The sequence below is a fragment of the Myotis nattereri genome, assembly GCF_964212035.1.
Source record: "Myotis nattereri genome assembly, chromosome: 1".
In the NCBI taxonomy this organism is placed as follows: Eukaryota; Metazoa; Chordata; class Mammalia; order Chiroptera; family Vespertilionidae; genus Myotis; species Myotis nattereri.
Genome location: NC_138075.1, coordinates 35,163,423 through 35,185,971, shown reverse-complemented (window position 1 = coordinate 35,185,971; position 22,549 = coordinate 35,163,423). Strand labels below are relative to the sequence as shown.

Here is a 22,549-nt window from a genome sequence, read left to right as displayed (position 1 = left end):
AGGCACCCATGGGAGTCTAGAGATGTAGCTCCCACAGATAAGGGGGACTGCTATGTAACAGGTGAGGAAGGTAAAAGTTGAGAAACTTGTCTACTGACTAGTTAAGAGGAAAAGCAAGATCAAAACCTAAGTGTGAGGCTTCTTTTCCAAAACAAAACAGTTGTATCTCTCACATATTTGGTTATATATTAAATGTCCCCAAAAGTCTGCAAAATTAATTTAGGCAACCTGATTATGTTTAAATCTGTTTCTAGAGTTAGGTATTTAAAATAACATTTTTTTTAAGTGAAAGTGACTCATCAGCAGTAAATAGTCATTGGTTATCTATTTACCTAGTAATTGCAGGAATGAAAATATGAAATTTTGTTCCTGCTTTTAAGAATCTAGCCTGGCCAGTGTAGCTCAGTGGTTGACCATCAACATATGAACCAAGAGGTCACAGTTTGATTCCCAGTCAGGGCACATGCCCAGGTTGCAGGCTCGGTTCCCAGTAGGGGGCGTGCTGGAGGCAGCTGATCAATGATTCTCTCTCATCATTGATGTTTCTATCTTTCCCTCTTTCTTTCTCTCTCCTTCTCTGAAATCAATAAAAATATATTTTAAAAAAGAATCTAGCTGGGAAGATTGGACATTCACTTAAAAATGTATCAGTGCCAGTGTATCTTGTGTTGTTGGAGGTGGTAAAAGGTGATTTCAAGGAAGGGACAGTACTGGGACTGATGACAGTGGACGTGGGATGGTTTGCGAATGTGGGAGCAATTTGTTAAGAAGATGGGGTGGATAAAGGGAAATATTATGAGGGATTCATTGACAAGAACGGTGACTAATTAGCTGTGGGAGAAAGGAGGAAGAGCTAATTAAGGGTGAAAGCAACATTTCCAAGCTGGGTGAGTGAGTGATTAATATCACCGACAAAAGTAGGAAATCCAAGGGTGAGCTGGTTTGAGGAAAAGCTGACACTTGGTTTTAAACCTCTGGGTTCCGACATGATGACATCAACGCAGGGTATTTTGGTATAGCCGGGGGCAGAGATGGAATAGGGATCAGGGATGAGTTGAGACTGACAATTACACGCAATACGCATTACTTTTTTTAAAGCTTGGAAATTAAATGATTTTTCCTAGGATTTGTTAGAGTATTTGTGAGTTAAATGCCAGTAATATCATATTCCAATGCTATTCAGATGAATGTATACAGTAGGCACTTGGAAATGCAGGACAGAAATTTAGTAAAAAGGACTGAACACTTACATTTGGCTGCAGTCTGAGTGGAAATGATGATCGAAGTCATGAGTAGAGAAAACCTCCAAGAGAGGAGAGACTAAGGGATGCAATTGTGGTTGAGTAGGTGCTGGGAAATTCAAAGTAATAAAGAAGATGGTAAATAGAATGGTAGTTTGAGAAGTCGTAGCAACAAGTTAACCTTGAGGTTGAGTGAAACCTGGAAATGTTAGTGGAGAGGGCAGGCGGGGCAACGGACATGTGTTGAGATGGAAAGGGAATAACGAAGTGGCTGGAGGCAGATTTGAGTCCGGAGGTCTTCCTGAGACTGCGGCGACTGGCATAGGACTTGAAGAGACCAGGAAAAGTCAAAGACCTGTGTTATTCACTGCGGTTGTGGGGAGCCAAGGTGGCTACTGAGTGAAATGTGGCTGGTCCATTTGGAAAAACTGTGTATCAAATTTCAGGCTTAGTCCAGAAAAGGATGTAAAGTATCTCATTAATGCTGTTCATATTGATTTTTTTGATGTTGAGAGGCTAATCCTCTGGATATGTTGGATTAGATAAAATATATTATCAAAATTAATTTTATCTGTTTCTTTTTTAATATAACTAGAATATTTCAAATTACTTATGTGTCTTGTTAGCTGAACAGCCCTGATCTAGAAAAATATAGTAAAGATTCCAAAGGAAATGGATGAAAGGATTGCCAGAAAGTAAAGAGGGTCTGGTTCAAGTGGAGGATGTCTAGAGCAGTGATGGCGAACCTTTTGAGCTCGGCGTGTCAGCATTTTGAAAAACCCTAACTTAACTCTGGTGCCGTGTCACATATAGAAGTTTTTTTGATATTTGCAACCATAGTAAAACAAAGATTTATATTTTTGATATTTATTTCATATATTTAAATGCCATTTAACAAAGAAAAATCAACCAAAAAAATGAGTACGTGTGTCACCTCTGACACGCGTGTCATAGGTTCGCCATCACTGCTCTAAAGGGTCCAGTCAGCAAGGTTCGAGACTGGTGTTCTGAGCAGCAGGCGGTGGAGCTGAGCCAGGGCTCTGAACTGGCACAAGGAGCATGGCTAGAGGAGCTGAAGATCCAAGAGGACAGAATTGGAATGAACACCCTGGGCCCGGGCTGGGAATGAGAGGCAGTGAAGACCATTGGGCGGATGGGCTGGGACAGCCGTGTGCAAACTACAGCCCGCTGGCTGGATCCGGCCTGTTTGAAATGAATAAAACTAAAAAAAAAAAGACCGTACCCTTTTATGTAATGATGTTTACTTTGAATTTATATTAGTTCACACAAACACTCCATCCATGCTTTTGTTCCCGCCCTCCGGTCCAGTTTAAGAACCCATTGTGGCCCTCGAGTCAAAAAGTTTGCCCACCCCTGGGCTGGGAGAATGGCAATGGCTGTGTGTTGTCAGAGTGCTGGCAAATGGCCCGAAGCTCCGATGATTCAGCGGGAAGGGTAGGAAGTGATGGGGTGTGATCAGAGAAGAGAATTTCTGTGTTCCCAGTCTGCTGTGCAAATGCCAAGTTTTCACATTTTAATTTTGCTTACGGTGATGTAAGCTTGTGTAGGAAGCTTTATCGCACCCAATCCAGAAAAATGGATATTTGAATACAATTTCCTTAGAACCTACGTTCAAAAACTACCAATAACTCTGTAACTGCAATAAATTACCCAAAGTCGTCATTGGGTCCAACAAAGTATAGGTAGCTTTTCTCTTCTTTCAATATCCTCCTAATGTAGAAAGGCCAGATGAGAGGTTGTACACCAGAGTACACATTCACTAGGCATGCTCACCAACACAGGCAAATTACTATATTGTTTTGCCAATTGTGAGAATTACGAGTTACTTTGCCAAGAACCATATGGCTTTGGAATAAGAGATCAGTGTGTCCTATCAACCTGATAAATGGACTGGGTTCGGTGATCTCATCTCAGTCCCCAAACCACAGGTGGGGGCACACCTCAGCCTGCCTGGGGCTGACTTAGTACTAATTCACCTCAAGGGTGAACTGGCAAATTTGAAATACTGAAATCAGTGCTACCCGCACTTCCATAATCCAAGCAAGAACAGAAGAGAAAAATAGAAGTGATCCAAGGTTTTAACTAATAGCTAAATGGAAATAAAATGCTATGTTAAATTTCTAGAAAACAGCCCTTTGATGCAGTCCAAAATTTTTTGGTTTGTGAAACTATTATAAATGTATTCCATTATATGACCTACTAGTGGCTGCAGTACTCAGAAAATTTATTTAAAAATGTAGGAAGTAAGAAGACAGTGGTGCAGATATTCAAATTTCACTTAGAAGGCAAAATGTGGAATAAGGGAATAATAAGAAATGGCAATAAACTGTGCATAAGTATCTGCATTATTGCACCATATTCCCAAATATATTTATTTATATTCCATCTTGGTCCAAAAAAAGATTACAGGTAGCATTGCATCCCTTGCTGTGAGAAGTTAATGCTACTTAAAAAAATTTTTTTTAACTGATTTCTTTCTAGAGAGAGAGAAAGGGAGAGGGAAAGAGACCGAGAGAGAAACATCAAGGTGAGAGAGAAACATTGATCCATTGTCTCCCATATACACCCCGACCAGGGTCATGTGCCCGGACTAGGAATTAACTGGGAATCGAACCTCAAATTGAACTAGTGACCTTTCAATGCACTAGAAGATGCTTAACCAACTGAGCCATACTGGCCGGGCAGTTAATGCTATTTTTAAAAGGCCAAGTGAGGAAATCCTATTCATAGGTAATATCAGCATTTCAATTAAAGGCTTGTTGAAAATGACATGCTCTTGACTTTTACTTTTTATTTTAGCAAGCTTCCAATAATTGGTTATGATAACTGACTACCTTCTAAAAGGGATTAGAAGGCTATAAAAACCTCAGTTCTTTACAACCCAGTGTCCAAAGCAGTATAGAAAAGCCAGTTTCTCTGATGCTCATGAGGCAAACAAAATACCATCCCTAAAAGTTAACCAGAAGAAACAGTAACTTTCCCTACTTGAACTTTCCTTTATTTTGCTATCAAACTGGAGAAACATAAATGGAAATAGATGCATAAAAATACTTTCAACATACACAGAGACCTTCAAAGATGACATCTTCCAGTCAACAAATTCATGAGCTTCCTCTGCCTTGAAAAGTCTCTTACGTAAATTAAAACTTTAACTGGTACTTCAGGCGCCCTGAGCCCAGAGAGGAAACTTCTGGAAGGGTCTTTTGCTAATAAAACACCTGCAATGGTTCCATTTCCCAGGCCCTTGCTTCACAGCTCCAAATGCAGCCGAGAGAGCGTCAAGAGAAAAATGGCAGCACTGTTCCCAGAGGTTTACATCATTCTGTAGGTGTTCTGAAAGGGGAGAGACACTAAGCCTGGTGCTCGGTGCAGACAGTAAAAGAGCACAGCATGGCACCCACACGGGTGATCCTCTACGTGAGCTTTGGTGGAACAACGGAGAATGAAGGATTTGATGAGCAAAGCCACAGCCAGCAACGATGTCTGGTATTTTAATTCCACGGGAGACAAAAGCAAACACATTCTTCTAATGACTACCCTTCAGAAACATCAACTGCTTTCATGTTTCTGTGAATTTTGTGAAGCAGCGGAATGTGGTTCTGTTTGCTAGTTCTAAGCACCAGGACCACATTCTCCCCTTGAGGCAAAGGTAACACAGTGATGCTTAGGCCCATTGTCATGGTGATGGGTGGGCCTGGCTAAGAAGTGAAACGGCAGGGCCTAGTATTTAAGACAGTATGGCCAGCTCCTCCTGCTAAAACTCCAGCAAATGGGCTCCTTTAGAGGAGTCTCCACAGGGCAGCTGGCATCAAAGGCAGAGATGGCCATATGGAGAGAAAACAAGACTTTGGGCACATGATCGTGGAGGGAGGCACCCAGAAAGATTTGCAAGGTATTGAGCAATGAATGTCTTCGTGTGCTTTTCTTTCTTTAAGCTTCCTGGCCATATCAAAATACAAAACTGTTCATTTGGTGGGTGGTCATCAGTCATAACTAGTCGCAAAATCTTAAGTCTGGGCCACACCCTAAAAAACCAGCGTTGTATTAGAATAGAAAAGAATCTCAGAGGTAGACAGCTGTTGGTTCTTTATAAAAATAAATGAGTAAATTTAAAAATTTTGACCAATACCATAATTATAAAAATATTTCTTGAACTAGAAAGATATAAGGATAAGGAATCATTTCTCTTTGTGCTCCCGTTCTGTTCAATAAAATGTTATGTCCTTCCCGACCCCTATTACCACTAGATTTGCTCTGCGGAGTGATGAAATGTACCTGAGACAAGACATACAGTATAACCGCCGTGAAACGAGTGGAACTCCAATAAATTCTAAACATTCAAACCTGTGATGGTTGTACTTTTCACTTGTTCATAAAGAATGCCAGTTTGGGCAAAGACCTTGTAAGTAATGCTTGAATTATTTTCCTCCACCCCGTGGCAATAATGAAAATAAAAAAGAACTTAAGGATTTGATTGCATGAAAATTATAGCTTTGCTCAGCTTTAACTTAAAAATATAGCTCAAGTTTATTTGGAGGAAATAGAACCCTATATTTCTACGTTCTAAAACTCCTAATAATGTTATCTTATTTAAAATATATGCCATATATTTGGAATACAATTGTAATTATCAAGATTTTTAATGTAGTTATTATTATTAATTGTCACTTTGGCAGACGATGGCTTTTAAAGACTTTTTAATGTCAAATTCTTAGCTTTTAAAGTGTGAGCTTAATAATAAGGCAACTGTGTTTCTTTGAATGTTTGTGTGTACTTTGTAAGCACTGGAAAGGTGACAGTATGTAAATATTAATACATGACCAGATATGCACATAACTTAGGACAGCGTGTTGAGAAGGATGGGAAATGTGTTGGTGACATACATTTAATTATTTCAAAAAGAAAAGTGATAGTCTGAAAATGATCCAACCATGTATGCTAGCTTTCGTTTGCTGGATTCAGTGGATTTTAGAACTTGATTCTATCATAAGCTAATTTAAAATATATCGATTTACAGATTCTGGTCTCAAATATATTAACTAGTCTAAAGATAAAAAAGAATTGAGTAATAATACCATTTTGAATATAAGAAGAAATTAGGAGGAAAGCATGGAGGGGATAGGGAGACGAGAGAGAGAATACTTTTAAAAATGATGAAGTATTAACATTCGTTAACTGTAGGTGGTAGGACTTTGGGTGACTTGCGACTTTCATTTGACCTCTCTTCGTACAAATGGGAATTGTCATAATGTGCATGTACCACTTTTAGAAGAACAATAAAGCCTTTCTTCTCTCCCCAAACTTTGAGACATTTCCTCATAAAGATTCTCTTGAAAATGATAACATAATGCAAAAAATACTTTTATTTTTCAATGGAGTAATAACTACCTACATTTGGTGTGTTATGTGTATAATGAGGCTTTTCTTTCATTAAAAAATAAAATCCCTTAACTCCTTGCTAAGCCAGTTTTCCCATTGGATCTCATTAGAATCTGCAGAGAGGGAGTTTGCAAATGCAATTATTTATGTTGTAATAGTTGTACAGTGTTATCCTGCCCTAGCTGGTTTGGCTCAGTGGATAGAGCATCGGCCTGCAAACTGAAGGGTCCCAGGTTTGTTTCAGGTCAAGGGCACATGCCTGGTTTACGGACTCGATCCCCAGTGTGGGGCATGCAGGAGGCAGCCGATCAATTATTCTCTCTCATCATTGATGTTTCTATCTCTCTCCCCCTCTCCCTTCCTCTCTGAAATCAATAAAAATATTTAAAAAATAATTGCACAGTATCCTAATAATATTGAATCCAAATAAAATGCTATCTATATTTGATGGAAGATGATATTGGTCTGCCTTTATGTTTTTAAAATTGCCTTTACTAAAGATATGTAACAAGAGCTTAGGACAGTGATTGGAACATAGATAATACTGATGGAGAATTTAGGATGATGGATTTATAATGATGGTGATGATGACAAAAATGGCATGAACTGGTTAAGACCACTGCCTTGCTGATGAATTTTGCTGTTTGTAAAGAGAGAACCTATGTGAAAATATCCCAGAAGAGGTAAGTGAGAGTTCACTCTCTGTAACTCAGCACTAGTAAAAGAGGTGGTGAGTGCTGAGATGGGAAGAGTTCTAGATTTGAAGCCAACCGTCACCTCTTCACTACTCAACATACCACTTATCAAAAAACCTTGGGCAAGTCACTTAACCTCTTTGAGGCTCTTAATGTAAAAAAGTAAACTGAAAAATCTCAAATAAGAAGACATTTGACAAATGAAAACTATGTAAATGTGAGGGGTTATTAAATCCGCACAATCACCATTACCTAGATAATTCATATTTTTAGAAAAACCAATGAGGAAAAAAGCATTGAGGCAGATAGTAGGGCAGTGAGAAGAGGGGATCCTAGGTTTAAATCCAGCTTCTGGAATTACTAGCTGTGTGCCTTGGTAGAAGCCTCAGTTGAAAACCTGTAAAATGGGATAGTAATAAAATTTACATGTCATACGTAACACATATGATTTGTGAGGATTAAAGGCAATGATGCAAGTAAAGTGCTCAGTAAATGGGCCCAATAAATAACTAATGATGTTGTTGTCTTTAAGATTACTGTGTATATCGCCCAGCTGGTGTGGCTCAGTGGTTGAGCATTGACATATGAACCAGGAGGTTGAGGTTTGATTCCCAATCAGGGCATATGCCTGGGTTGTGGGCTCCATTCCCAGTGTGGGGTGGCGCAGTAGGCAGCCAATCAATGATACTCTCTCATCACTGACATTTCTATCTTTCTCTCTTTCCCTTCCCCTCTGAGAAAAGAAAAAGAAAAAAAAAAGGATTACCGTATACATAGGTGTTTTATTAGCTTATTGTTTTATTGTCATTTCATTTTCACTGAGTAGAATCAGCTTTGATTTATTAACCAATACTGGGTATTAGTATCATTTAAAAAAACTGTGTAGCTTAGTATAATGTAGACTTTTAATCCCTTTAAATGTTCTTATCTATGACTGAAATCTTATGTATTAATAAAATAAATATAAGGTTCCTTTTGCATGTGTTGTACAGTTCTTATGATACAGTGTGTTGGTTTCCGTAGAGTCTTCATGTGATATACAATGGGCTGCAATTTCTCTATGGAAGGTTTAATAACACAGAAAAAAACCTGAAGCTCACTTTTAAAAAAAATATATTTTTATTGATTCCAGAGAGGAAGGGAGAGGGAGGGAGAGAGAGAAACATCAATGATGAGAGAGAATCATTGATTGGCTGCCTCCTGCACACCCCCCACTGGGGATCAAGCCCGAAGCCCGGGCATGTGCTCTTGATCGGAATGGAACCTGGTACCCTTCAGTCCACAGGCCGACGCTCTATCCACTGAGCCAAACCAGCTAGGGCTCACTTTCTTTATTCCCTTTTCCAATAAAAACTTTCTCCTTGGAATAGTTCTGGAGGACATTATCAATAATGTTACATGGTCTTCTTTTAACTGTCTTCTTAGCTGCTTCTCGATCACACCCATTTCATCATTTGCATACCAGACCTTGTTCTGCTAGTCTATGGATTGGGCTCAATAAGAATTATTAAACATCAGTAGCTTCAAACCTGACTATGTACTAAACTTACTTGAGTAGCTTTTAAAAAAATATTGATGCCTGGCCCAATTGATTCAGAACCTCTGGGGGTACAGGCATACTTTGAGGTTTTTTTTTGTGTGTGTGTTTTAAAATATATTTTATTGATTTTAGAGAGGAAGGGAGAGAGATAGAAACACCAATGATGAGAGAGAATCATTGATCGGCTGCCTCCTGCACATCCCCTCCCTCCCCCCGCCCCCCCCCCCCCCCCGACACAGACACACACTGGGGATCAAGCCCACAACTTAGGCATGGGCCGATCCCTTGGCCGGAATCGAACCTGGGACCCTTCAGTCCACAGGCCAACGCTTTATCCATTGAGCCAAACCAGCCAGGGCCTTTGTGTTTCTTAAAGCTCTCTAGGTGATACTAATGTGCAGCCAGGGTTAATAGAAATTGTTTTTGATAATGGAGCTAAAATGCAGAAAATACACTGAAAATGCTAAAAAACAACAGCCCCTTATTGTAGATTTAGTGTAAATGAAAAGTTCTTCTATTGGGGAGAAAAAGGAATATTTACTTCTTGCCATTTCTCTTTTATGTACACCCACCTAGTTATTAGTCAATTTTCATCAATTTTCAAGATAATAGCTTTGTTCTGTTTGACAAAAGGAAATCAATGGTACTAAAGTCTACCAAAGGTCACTGCGTCCAGAAGACCCTCAATGATCTTGCATTAATCTTCACAAGTTGCTATATATTGGAAATGAAAATGATTTTTTTCAATGGATAAGTAATGGCATTTTGTGTCATTTTGTGATTATAAATGTCCATGCATTTTAATCATCCTACCCCCTTATGAGGTCAACTGAGCCAAATATATAGGATTATGATATATATAAGATAAAATATAAGAAATAATGTCTTATATTTTATACAAATAAAACAAAATCTGCCACCTTTTGGTATCTACTTTTGGTAAGAATAGAAGAATCCCATAATCATAGTGTAGAAACCAACTCTGTTCTGTCTTTATGTCCAACTCAACTTGATATTATATCAAGCCATAGCTGGCTGTTGACTGTGTATATCAAACAAACTGGATGAATCTAAAAACATAACAAGAATGAAATATTATCAAGAATTTTGTATAAATTCTGCCTTCTGTATACAACATATGCTATTCCATAGCATTGTCATCATTCTCTAAAATTATACTCTTGAATTGCCATACATTTCTTTATGTCCTGGCTTTCAAATGTATTAGGTCCATTTATTTACTTTTGACAGTTGTATTTCCAATAGACCCACCCACACAATTTGAACTTGACTGTATGTATTTTGTCATTGCCACCCAACTGACAAAATCAGAGGCAGAGCAATTTCTTCTTAATTCTAAGGTTCGTGTTTACTTTTTCTTTGCTTAAAAAAAAAATCTACCAAAGAAAAACCCCACAGGGCATTAAAGATGAAAAGATATCCTATTCTCTCTGTGATATAAAATTACAAGGGGAAGATGCCAGTTTTTTGGGGGTTTTTTTTTAAACCCACAAAACCCAGCTTCTGCTCCAGAGTATTCTTGGTCCCCCAAGGGACGCTGCAGCCCTGCAGGTTAAGTCAAATGCACCTTCTTCAGAACCATATTTGTTAAATATTAAAAGACACTTCATCTTACAAACACCCCAAGGTTTCTACACATAATTCATTCTTGCAAATGATCTCCGTCTCCTCCTATTCTCAAACTGAGCAAGGTGAAGGAGGGCATCTTAATGTAACAAAGGAGAGATGGATGTGTGAAGTATGAGGCTGAATAAAAATGGCTGAAAAGCAATCCAAGGGAGGCTGGAGGGTGGCCACACCCAGTGCTAATATGGACTGTTTCAAAATAAATCTGTTCTACCAGAGGGAAACCAGCAGTGCTTTTTATTCCCCTCTACTTGTTCCACAGACACCGATTATTAATAAATAGTAGTTAGCAGTTACCCCCATGACAGACACAAAAACCCCTGAAATATTTCCAGGTGAACCCTCCTAATATGTGGCTACGCCATCACAGCCTCAGGATTTGGAGAACTAGTCTGCATGCCCAGTCTCCTTTGTGTAACCACAAATAACAACCCTGAAATGGGTGTGTCCCACTTAACAGAATGCACTAGTGCCCACTCGGTTAATGGTTCTACCAGGAGGTTGCCACCTTTCTGCAGAAATGAAATACAGTGGGATGCATGGAACAATAAGAAAGCATTTTAACTCGGGGATGAGGAGGGATTAAACAAGTACTGAATGGTCAACGGATCCCAAAGAGCTCCCGGAGGAGGCACAGGATGCATTTTTAAAAAATACTAGCTTGACAACAAGAAAACAAAAAGGGTGGCGGTGGGAGGGAAAATAAACAAATGGGGGAAAGAAAAAACATCAAACACTATCCATTTTGATTTTTGACATAACAAGTTTACTCCCCCCAACAGAAAGCTCTGGGGGATAAAGCATGCAGAGGTCCCACAGGTGAAATGATGCACAATGGCCGAGTCCGGGTCCCGGGCTCCCGTGCGCCGCAGGCATGCATTACTGAAATAAAGAGAATACCCTGACTTTTCCAGTTGCTCCACACACAGTCCATCTTGGTGGAATCGGCAGTGGCCTGCATCGTGCGGGCTCTGGGGGCTCGCCGTTGCTGTCCTGGGGGCGGGGAGCGGGCACTCCGGCGTCAGCGGCCCGGGCTGCAGCGCTGGCTCGCGGTGGCCGCGCGGCTGCAGACAGACTGAGGCTGCACCAGCCGGCGCTGCGCTGCGCGGGGCGGGCGGGGCGCGGGCACCGCAGTCTCAGCCGCAGCGAATCAGCGCAGCGCAGCGCGCCCCGGAGCTGGGAGCTGCCGCGCGCTGGGCTCGGGGATGCGGGCGGGCGCCCCAACGTGGGAGCTCGGCCTCGGTCACCCAGGGGGTGCTGCCCTGGAGACGGTTGAAGAGCGCAATTGTGGCCCGGGCGTGGGAGGTTTTGGAGAAGAGGGAAAGGACCCAGGGTAAGGATGAGCGTAGAGGACTAGGGCTGTTCCTAGGAGTTCCAGACTGGCTGGGGCCATATTCTAGAAATTTCTTAGAAATCCAAGAAACCTGTTGGATAAGATGTAGCCGATGGCAGTACAAACATCAGGCTTTCAGCATAATGTCCCCTAATTGTCACCATGACTCACCAGCCTCTCTCTCCCCCAAATGTTTACATTCTGGCCATGCTTTATGTTAATTGCTTGCCATCTTGATCCCTTATCCTATTCCCTCTCTCTTTTGGCATATTCCAGCGTCATCCAAAACCCTTTTGGCATGCCTCAGTCACTGTAAAGAAATGCCACTGCTCTGTCCCCGAGGGCTTGTTTCTCCTGCTGCCTTCTGCCGCTCTGTGTGTGGGCTGAATGAACAAATACATATCAGAATGCAGTGCCTGTCCGCACCAGATCAAAGCCCTGGGGCTCTGGACACGGAGTTGGTGGTCATTGCAGCGGCACTCTAGTTGTGGGGACATCCAAATGGAACTCAAGGAAGCAAACGCATTCTGCCTCAGTAACATCATCTTTGAGGTTGAATGTTGAGGGGCCACTGGAGGTGGGATGGTGTGTATAACTTGATTGATAGTTGGTTTCCAAGCCCAGTGAGCAACGGCTTTAGGAGGCCCCAGTTACAATGCAGATGTCAGTGGCAGAAGCAGAACAGTGAGTGGTGACCTACTGAAATCAGATTATTATCAGATTATTCACCAAGGCCTGGAGAGAACGGACAGGGGATAGGTACGTTTTCCACGAGGACAAGTCAGAAATAGCACATAGAAAAAGGAGTGGCATTTGGGCATTCTGGGAAGGAAAGCCCCGGCGGAGGGAGCGTTGAGGAGAAAGACCACAGCACGAGGACAGAGGATGCCTCGGGGACCACAGCGACATGCAGAAGGAAGAGTTCCCACTTCGTTTGTTGTAACACGGCCCATTCATTATTCGGAATTCTCTCTCTCTCTCTCTCTCTCTCTCTCTCTCTCTCTCTCTCTCTCTCGGAGAAGTGAAGCCTTTGGGGTTCTTCCACAGTTGCCATTCCTTCCCAGACCCAAATCTACATTTGGGTGTCTTGTACCAGTAACCTCAAGGTTATGCTTGTAGATCAGATTTATCGTTCATTTTCTGAAGCATATACACTTTAAAATAGGATCTTTAGGATAATGCATGTTCTTTTTAGAATATAAGCTTCTAGAGCAGCGGTTCTCAACCCATGGGTCGCAACCCCTTTGGGGGTCGAACGACCCTTTCACAGGGGTCGCCTAAGACCATTGGAAAACACATATATAATTACATATTGTTTCTGTGATTAATCACTATGCTTTAATTATGTTCAATTTGTAACAATGAAAATACATCCTGCATATCAGATATTTACATTATGATTCATAACAGTAGCAAAATTACAGTTATGAAGTAGCAACGAAAATAATTTTATGGTTGGGGGTCATCACAGCATGAGGAACTGTGTTAAAGGGCCGCGGTATTAGGAAGGTTGAGAACCACTGTTCTAGAGGAACCAGCTAAACCTCTCTGAATATGTCTTTAACACATCTGAAATAATTCTTATGGAAGCTTAACAAGAAGGACTCAGGAGGGTGATTTGACTCTCTGGGCCGCTGAAGTCTTCTACAAGAGGAGGGGCGTCAGGGCTCCCACTGGCCTGATGGGAAGGGAAAGCAATGACCACGTTATCACAGAGCACTTTTCAAAGTGACCTGCTCTAGAGACATTAGTGACCGTTAATATTTATATCCCCTATCCCTCCCCTCCCATTTCTTTTCATTGTCATAGTCATGTTGGGGAATTCAGTCAGCAAAATACTGAAAAGACTGGTACTTGATGAATTCTCACTGAATGATGTGGGGTTGGACTGGTACTTGAGGAATTCTCACTGTGCAAACAGGTGGGGACAGGACTCAGAAGGCTGAGGAGGGAAGGGGTTGCCAGGTGGGTTGTTGCTGCCCTACCCACTTTTCAGTTGGAAACCTTTGGAGCCTTGGCCACTAGGAGGCACTGCCAGTTCAGTGATAGCCCCAGTCATCAGCCTTCAGTCCAGAAGGTGCCCCAGGTGTCTTCAGTGGTGAGTACTCATTGTCCGCCAGGTTACCAGAGCCAGTGTGCGTTGCTAATCTGACAGTACTGAGCACTGAAAGCAGCATGTTCCCAGCACGGAAGAGGAGGCAGAGGCCAGCTCCTCCCCAAGCGGAGGGGAACTGTCAGGCTCATGGGCCACGCGTTTTCATTGGCCACAAAGGTGACTTTGGATCGTCAGTTTAGCTGAAAGATCGCATTCTTTTTAGTCATGTAAGTCTGGAGAGAAAAGCCTGATGGCACCCCCAACATCAATATAGCAGTTCGACAGTTGAAGGTTGAGGAGATTATGTTGGATGCCACAGACAGAGACACACTGGTGGAATAAGAATGGGGTAGGAGAGCCTTTAGATTAATGCTTAGACGATAAGAGAAATATAAATGAAATTACTGAAGGAGAATCAGACAGTAGAGTATGAGGATCAGGCCTGCGAGGTAGGGGATGTGTTGCAAAGGTTAGTCATGTGAAATTTAGTGATGTGAAATTTATCGCCTCTGGACCTCTCTCTTACACAAATGAGTTATAGCTTTAGATGTTTGTTTCTATGAAATAATAAGAATTTATTTCCTATAGACATTGTAAGTGGGTGCTTTCTTTGCACAAGTGCCCACACAGTACTAATTGAAACCTCTTGCCAAGATCGATATGATAAAGTGGGTAGAAAAGATATGCAAATTGCCTGTAAGTAGTGAAAGGAAACAGAAAGCAAAATAAAGCTTGTTAAAAGCAGGCAGGAAATGCCACTGTCTTTAAACGAGGAGCGAGGAGCGAGGAGCGAACAGACGGGCTTTGTATGCAGCCAGTTTAGAACTGGCTTCAGGTGCCTGCCAGGAGAGGAAGCGATTTCTTTAGTTTTCAGGGGGAAATCATGCATGAGGCAGTCTGTTCCAAGGAAAAGTAACATAGTCAAGTTTTGTAATCTTATCTAGGATTGAGATGAATGTTGAAGGCTACCATGCCCAGGCTGGCTGTGTCATGTCTGTCTCCTGTAGCATCAAGATCCTACTGATGAGAATCAGTGGCACCGACATTAATATATTTATTCAATAATTATCTACTGAGCACCTCTGGATGCTAGATACTGTTCTATCCATAAAACCAAGTTCCTGTGTTTAAGAAGTTTATATGCTCATGTGTATTATTGGGGGGGGGGCATATAATAATAAAGGAGATAAATATATATATTTCACTTGTGGTCAATTATACTGGGGGAAACAAAGCAAGTTAAAAGGGGATAGAGAATGGGGGTGGGGTGGAAGTTTGTTATTTTATAAGGAGGGTCAGCAAAGGCCTAATTTATGGTAAATTACAGCAGACACCTAATGGAAGAGAAGAAGAAAGCCATTGAGACAGTCTACGGGAGAAGAGCATTCACAGAGGCACTGAGAATGGAGAGAATGTAATAGCTGGTACTCTATATCAAGCTTCTCATAGAATGCCTTGATTATTTTTAAGCTCTGAGAAGCATAGCAATTAGAAGAAAAGGCACAGAACTAAAAGAATACTTCATTATGATCAAAGAACACTAAGAACTCTGCTTTATGCCATATTAGGATAAGGAAATTTAAAGAAACAACCACTTTGGTACATAACCCACTGTGCCAAAATAATGCATGAATTGTCTTCAATTCAAACCGCAAATTAGCACTTGGTATTTGCCAGGTGCTCTTTCATTTGGTATATATTTAGTTGTTACATGATCATTATGAGGTAGATAGTGTCTGCCTTCATTTGATTGATTCATTTATTCATGCATTCATTCAAAATACAAACATTTATGGAGCCCATGCTACGTGCTACAAAGGGAACTGTCCACTGGGAACTTGAGTGTCACGGGGGGAGATTTATACATAACTAGATAAATGCAATCAACGGATAGAGGTATGAGCAGGAAGGAGTGGATACATGAAACAGAGAGTGGTTAGAGGGAAGAGGAGGTTCAGAGAAGGCTTCTGAGTTGGTAATTGGTAAGCTGAGTTAGGATCAAGAAGTAGGATCACCGGTTTGAATTATGAAGCTTTTCTAGCAGACAGATATGGAAATTTAATTACAGACACATGCAGGGGCCAGATGATCATGACAGATCCGTGTAGTAAAACAGTCAATAAATGAGGGAGACATTGCAGGGTTTCAAGGAGAGGAGTAACAAGAAGTTGAATAATTTATCCAACTTTGCCCGAGAGTTTTCCAGAATTGGTAAAAGACATACATTCTAGCCCCAAGCAAGACCAAAAGAAATCAGCACCCTGACCCCCATCATAGTGAAACTGGAAGACATCAAAGACAAGGAGAAAACCTTAAAAGCTGGCATAAATAAAAGACAGATTTATTTAAAAGTCAAAAACTCTCTCTCTCTAAGCACGGTCTTAGCTGCATCTGCTGTTTTGATATATTATGTTAATGTTATTGTTCAGATCAAAATATTTTCCTATAGTCATTGTGATTTTTCTCTTTGGTCTATTGATTATATAGAATTATAATTTTTGAAGATTTGTTCTACGTATTCTTATTGTTTATTTTCAGTTTAATTCTTCTGTCGTCAGAGAGCAAACTCTGTACAACTTTAATCCATTGAAATTTGTTGAGACTTGTCTTAAATCCTGGAATTTAAGTTATTTTGACACATATGCAAGTGGACTTGAATGCATGTTTTGAAGTTTTAAGGAGAGGTGTTCTGTAAGTGTCAATTAAGTCACATTAGAGTTTTAAGGGGATATGTTCTATAAATGTCAGTTAAATCATGTTAATTAGTCATATTTTTCATATAATCTATCCCCCTACTAGTTTTAATACCAGGTAGGTTTCCTGTCCCCCAGACATTGACAACTTGGTCCTAAAATTCATATGGAAATGCAAGAGATCCATAAAAGAAAAGACAATCATTTTTTAAAATTCTCATCCAAGGACATGCTTTTTAAAAATTGGATTTAGAGAAAGAGGAATGGAGAGGGAGAGGGAGAAACATCAATGTGAGAATGAAACATTGATCAAAAATCAAACCTATGACCTTTCGGTGTATGGGACAACACCAAGTGAGCTACACCGGCCAGGGCAACAAGACAGTCTTGAAAAAGAACTATGTTACAGGTCTCTCACTTCCTGATTTCAAAACAAGCTATAGTAATTAAGACAATGTGGTACTGGCACAAGGCTAGACGTACAGATCAATGGAATAGAATTGAAAGTCCAGAAATAAATCCCTACATATATAGTCAATTGACTATTGACAAGAATGCCAATATGGAGGGAAAATAGTATTTTCAACAATGGTGCTGGGACAACAGGATATACAAAAGATAAAAGTTGGATCCCTACTTACACCATATATAAAAATTAACTCAAAACCTATCAAAGACTAAATATGAGAGACAAATCTAGAAATCTTTTAGAAGAAAACATAGGCATAAATCTTCATGACTTTGCATTAGAAAGAGGTTTTTTAGATATGGCACCAGAAGCATAAGGAACAAAAGAAGAAATAGATAAATTAGACTTCATCAAGTTTATCCCTTCAAAAATTTTCCTGCATCAAAGGAAACTATTAAGAAAGTAAAAGAACGACCTATAGAATGGGAGGGAACATTTATAAGCCATACATCTGACAAAGAATATGTATCCAGAATATACAAAGGACTTTCAAAGAAGATAAAAGACAACCAAATTTAAAAATGGGCAATGGATTTGAATAAGCATTTTCTAATGAAGATATATAAATAACCAATCATCACATGAAAATATGCTAACCATCATTAAGTAAATGCAAATCAAATTACAACTACTTCACACCCACTATAATGTATATAATTTAAAAGATGGAAAATAACAAGTATTGGTGAAGATATGAAGAAACTGGAACCCTCATACACTGTTGGTGGGAATGTAAAGTGGCATGGCCACTTTGGAAAACATTCCTCAAAAAGTTAAATACAGAGTCACAATATGACCCAACAATTTCACTCCTGGGAAGGAAGGAAAAAAAGGAAGGGAGGGAGAAAAGGAGGGAGCAAGGGAGGGAGGGAGGAAGGAAAAGAGGGAGAGAGGGGTTTTTTGGAGATAAAATATCTTGAAATTAGATAGTGGTGAATAACTGAGTGGATAAGCTAAAAACTACTGAACTGTACACTTTAAAAGGGTGTGGGATGTGAATTATATATTAATTATTAAAAAAGAATATGGAAGAAAAAATTAGAGTAAGATTCCACCTCCAGATGGCTGCAATGCTGCGTGTCAGCATGAGGCTTGGTGAACAGTGTGAGCTGGCATCAGCTTCACTTGCTGTCTTGGCCAGGCACCCTAACAAAGGGCACACCCTGGCAACTTCATACGGCAGTCTGGACTGCTTCTGTGCTCACCTCCGGCCAGCCTTGTGCTCTGTCTCCGCCTCTCCTGACTGCACAACTCCTTGCCTCAGGCCAACATTGTGCTCCCAAACTCCTTGGCAACCTGAGTTTATTGCTGTTCATTTCCTGGTCCTTCCTTCCTTCCTACCACATCTCTCAGAGTTTCCCCTGCCGACCTTCCCAAGCGCATTACTTGGATTAGCTTCCGCAGCCTGCATATTTCCACCAAGCCCAGGCATGACTGTATTTGTGGGGTTTTTTTTACGAGGGATTTGGTTCTCCAGACTTACTGTGCACACATCCCTGCCCTTGGACCATGCATGGCTCTAATTTTATGTTCCTTATTTGCTACCCAGAATTTGCATGATCACAACTTATATTTTTCTCAAGCATCTGTAAAACATTTCATGCTGATAGCAAAAAAGCATGGAGTTGGGAAGACTTGGTTTTTCAGAAATTAATATAGCCACTTCTGTCTTTTTCATTAACGTTCATATGATATCTTTTTTGCTTTAAACCTATGTCATTGAAACGGAAGTGAATTTCTTGCAAGCAGTGTGTGGTTGAGTCGTTTTTTATGCACTCTACTAATCTTTTGCTTGGTGCACTTGGATCATCCATATTTAGGATAATTATTGATATGTTAGCACTTAAAATCTTCATTTTGTTTGTCTCCCATTTGTTTCTCATCACTCGTTCTTATTATTTGTTTCTTTCTTTTGCTTTCCTGTGGGCTACTTACTTGATATTTTTAGGATTCCATTTTGCTTTACTTATTGTGTTGTTGTTTTTTAGTTTATCTCTTTATATAATTTCCTTAGTGGTTGCTCTGAGTATTACAATATACAGTGACTTGTAACCACGTCGAAGTGTGGAACCCTCACTTCCATTTACCTTCCTCAGCTTTAAATATTGCTTTTAGCATCACTGTGTTCAGAATTTGTATTTTAGTGTTTGTTACAGTGATAAATTTGATGTATAAAAGTCATGAATAGTCTATTTTGTACCCATATTACTGCTCCTCCTGTTGTTCTCTCTTCCTTCCAAAAGCTCCAAGTTTTCTTTTATCATTTCCTTTTCCTTTGAAGAACTTCCTCCAGCCAGTGTCTAAGGAGAGGTCCGCTAGTGACACATTCTTTTAGTTTTCCTCCACCTGAGAATGTCTTTGTTTCTCCTTTATTCCTGAAGGTTAGTGTCCCTGGATACAGAATTTACCGTCGGCAGTTCTTCTCAGTAAGCATTTTAAAATATTGTGTCACTTGCTCATGGCCTCCACGGTTTTAAAAGATGAGAAATTTGCAGTCATTTGAATTGCTGTTTCTGTATAGATAACATGTCATTTCTCTCTGGTTGTTTTCAAGATGTTGTCTTTAGCTTTCAAAAATGTAATTGTGATGTGTCTGGGCATAGATTTGGGGGGAGGTGTTGTCCTGTTTGGAGGTTGCTCAACTTCTTGAATCTCTAGGCTTTTTGTCAAGAATGGTTAGTTTTCAGCCATTATTTCCTCAAGTATTCTTTCAGCCCCACTCCCTCACCTCTTATCTGGGACTCTGATGATACAGCTCATGGATCTTTTGTTCCTTCTCAAAAACATTCCTGAGGCTCTGTTCATATTTTTTTCAGGGTGTTTTCTTTCTTTCTTCTGTTCCTCAAGTTCACCGAGTCTATCCTCTTTCATCTCCACTCTAGTACTGAGCTGTCGAGCAATTTAAAAATGTTTGTTACTGAAATTTTAGTTTTACCACTTCCATTTGGTATTTTTATCATTTGTATTTCTTTGCTAAGATTTTCTATTTTTTCATTTGTTTCAAGAGAATTTGCAATTGATTGTTGAAGCATTTTCATGATGGCAACTCTAAAGTTCTTTTCACATAACTCCAACACCTGATTCATCTTGGTGTTGGCAACAGCTGTTTGTCTTTTCTCATTCATATTGTAATTTTCTTAGTTCCCGGTATGATGGCTGATATTCTATTGCATCCTAGATGGTCTGGATTGTCAGGAGACATTGTTTTCTACTTAAATCATTTCTTTCAGTAGGCAGGCACTTGGTTTACGTTTAGCATGTGGGTCTTGGTCAAACTTTGTTAACTATAGTTCCAAAGGCAGTTTTATGTTCATACCCTTTGCAGGGTATTTTGGTCTGCTTTATCTGGTACCACTGGGCTCCGCCTGGTCCCTGCTGGTGCTGCCTAAGGAAACTGAGGAGGTTTCACCAGAAGGGGCTGCTGAGTGTCTCCCAGTAGAGGAGCAGTACAGTGCGACCCCCTCCTGGTGCCTCCCAGCTGCCCTGCTGTCTCCTGGCAGGGAGGAAAGTCTCAAGCCCACAGGGCCATTTGTTCTAGATGAGTCCAAGTCTTCCCGATTCTGCCTGCCTGTCTGCCTTAGTCTCCCTTAGCAGAAAAGGGAAATCTCAGGCCTGGCAGGGAAGGAGAGCATTTTCCCTGGATGCTCATTACTGGCAGGGTTCCTGACTGACCCTGTTTTCCAGGTCTGCCAGGCTAGCCTGGTGTTATCAGAGAGACTCCCAGTGGATCTGGGGAGAACAGACCTACCTGAGCTTCCTACTGCAGCTAAGGGTAAAAAAACACCAGGTCTACTGAGTGAGGGATGTAAGACATCCTCCCTCTGTATTGTTACTCCAGTTCTGGGGCCTCAAACTGGTTCATATTTTAATATCTTTCAAAATATTCCTTTGCTTGTCTCTTGGACTTGATAGTTGAGATTAGTGGAAGTGAATGGGGAGAAACACGTCTGTGCCATCTTGTCTAAATCAGAAGTTCCATTATTGTTTTTTAAATAAAACAAAACTGCTAACCACTGAAATTAGAGTCTTCTACAACCTCCTCTGGTCTACTATCATCATCATCATCCTCCTCTTTGTTTCTGCTGATGAACTCAATACCGGTGGGTGTTGGGGTTTAGCTTTGCCATCATGCCAAATTTGACTTGGTGCTGGGACATTAACTGGCAATCTTGCGTAGAGGGAGGGACAGATGTCTGGGGTGGAAGAGCTAACAGCATAACAGCAGTATTTTGTTTTTGTAAAGGAATGTTCTGTCACTTCCAGGAAAATAAATGATGGCCACATTTTCTCTAAGGAGACTGACAAGGCCTAAAAGGGAAATATGAAGCAAGCTAGAAGATGAGGCTATGAAAGGTCAGTATGAAATGAATACCTTAAAATGTGGTTGGCCCATTATGGTTGACCTACCGTCATTGCAAACTCTCTTCTTCCATGAATTCCTCCTACTATGGAGTCTATAAACCCATACACATAAAGCTATATGATCATTTATATCTCTATCTCTATCTATCTATCTATCTATCTATCTATCTATCTATCTATCTAATATTAGAGATAAACACAGTTTTTCCAGAATGCCTTGCACACAGGAGTGCTCTGGGCCCAGGTTTGAGCCAGAGCTATAAAGGGAAGTCCACTGGAGGACTTCAGAGAAAGATTTTTTCCTGATGAAAAGCAAAAACTCTTTTGTCACTTGGCTGTCCTCAGCTTTCTAGGAGGACATGATGCTTGGAACTCTTGCAGCCGTCCTGTGATCATGAGGAGAAGGCCATGAGAACGGTAACAAGTCAAGTGCCCTAATGTTGTGATCTGTTGGCCACTATGTCTCTGGTATTACTACCTCTAAACTTCTCATTACGTGAACAGTCAATGTCCGTATGGTTCACACTGATGATAGTTGGAGTGTCTATAACTTGCAGCCAAAAGCATTCCTACTGAGGAATCACCGAGTGAGGTTCGGTAGCAGAGTTAGCCCTGCTTCACTTGGTCTCTTCTGCATTATACAGACTCCTTGCTTCCATCTTCTGCCCATTCCTCCCACCATGAATAAATTAGACACGTTCAACCATTTTCTTTGAAGGTCATGGTTGACCATCTTGACAGAAAGCTACAGTAAATAGAATAACTACACAGGTGGGCTGCTATAGCAAATATGTCTTATACATCAATTTAAATGAAACATTCTCAATAAATCATCATAGAAGGGAGAGACTGATGATTTTACCATAGTGCCTCATTAGTATAAAGTCATCAAAATAGTTCCCTCCGCTGAGCGCGCATTAACAAACAAAGACCAGAATCTGGCGTTAAAATAATTTAAGGCACAGCAGTATATTTCTGCAAACAGTCGCAATTTTACAAACCACCCCTAACATATCTAGAAGGAAATTTTAAAAGTACTCATCTGAGCCCTAGCCGGTTTGGCTCAGTGGATAG

General features: G+C 40.6%; 1 protein-coding gene across 2 annotated transcripts in view; it reads right to left on the bottom strand.

The window, feature by feature from the left end:
• The window catches only part of RTN1 (reticulon 1), a 180,137-nt gene that overhangs the window by 10,719 nt on the left and 146,869 nt on the right, over window positions 1-22,549 (bottom strand). Inside the window, exon 1 of one of the 2 annotated variants that reach the window (XM_081110217.1) lies at window positions 11,424-11,695. The exons of the other annotated variant lie outside the window; for it this stretch is intronic. Coding sequence (XP_080966343.1) covers window positions 11,424-11,484 — 61 coding nt within the window. The 5' untranslated portion in view covers window positions 11,485-11,695. Of the gene's footprint in view, window positions 1-11,423; window positions 11,696-22,549 lie in introns of those variants that run through there. 2 annotated transcript variants of the gene reach the window in all.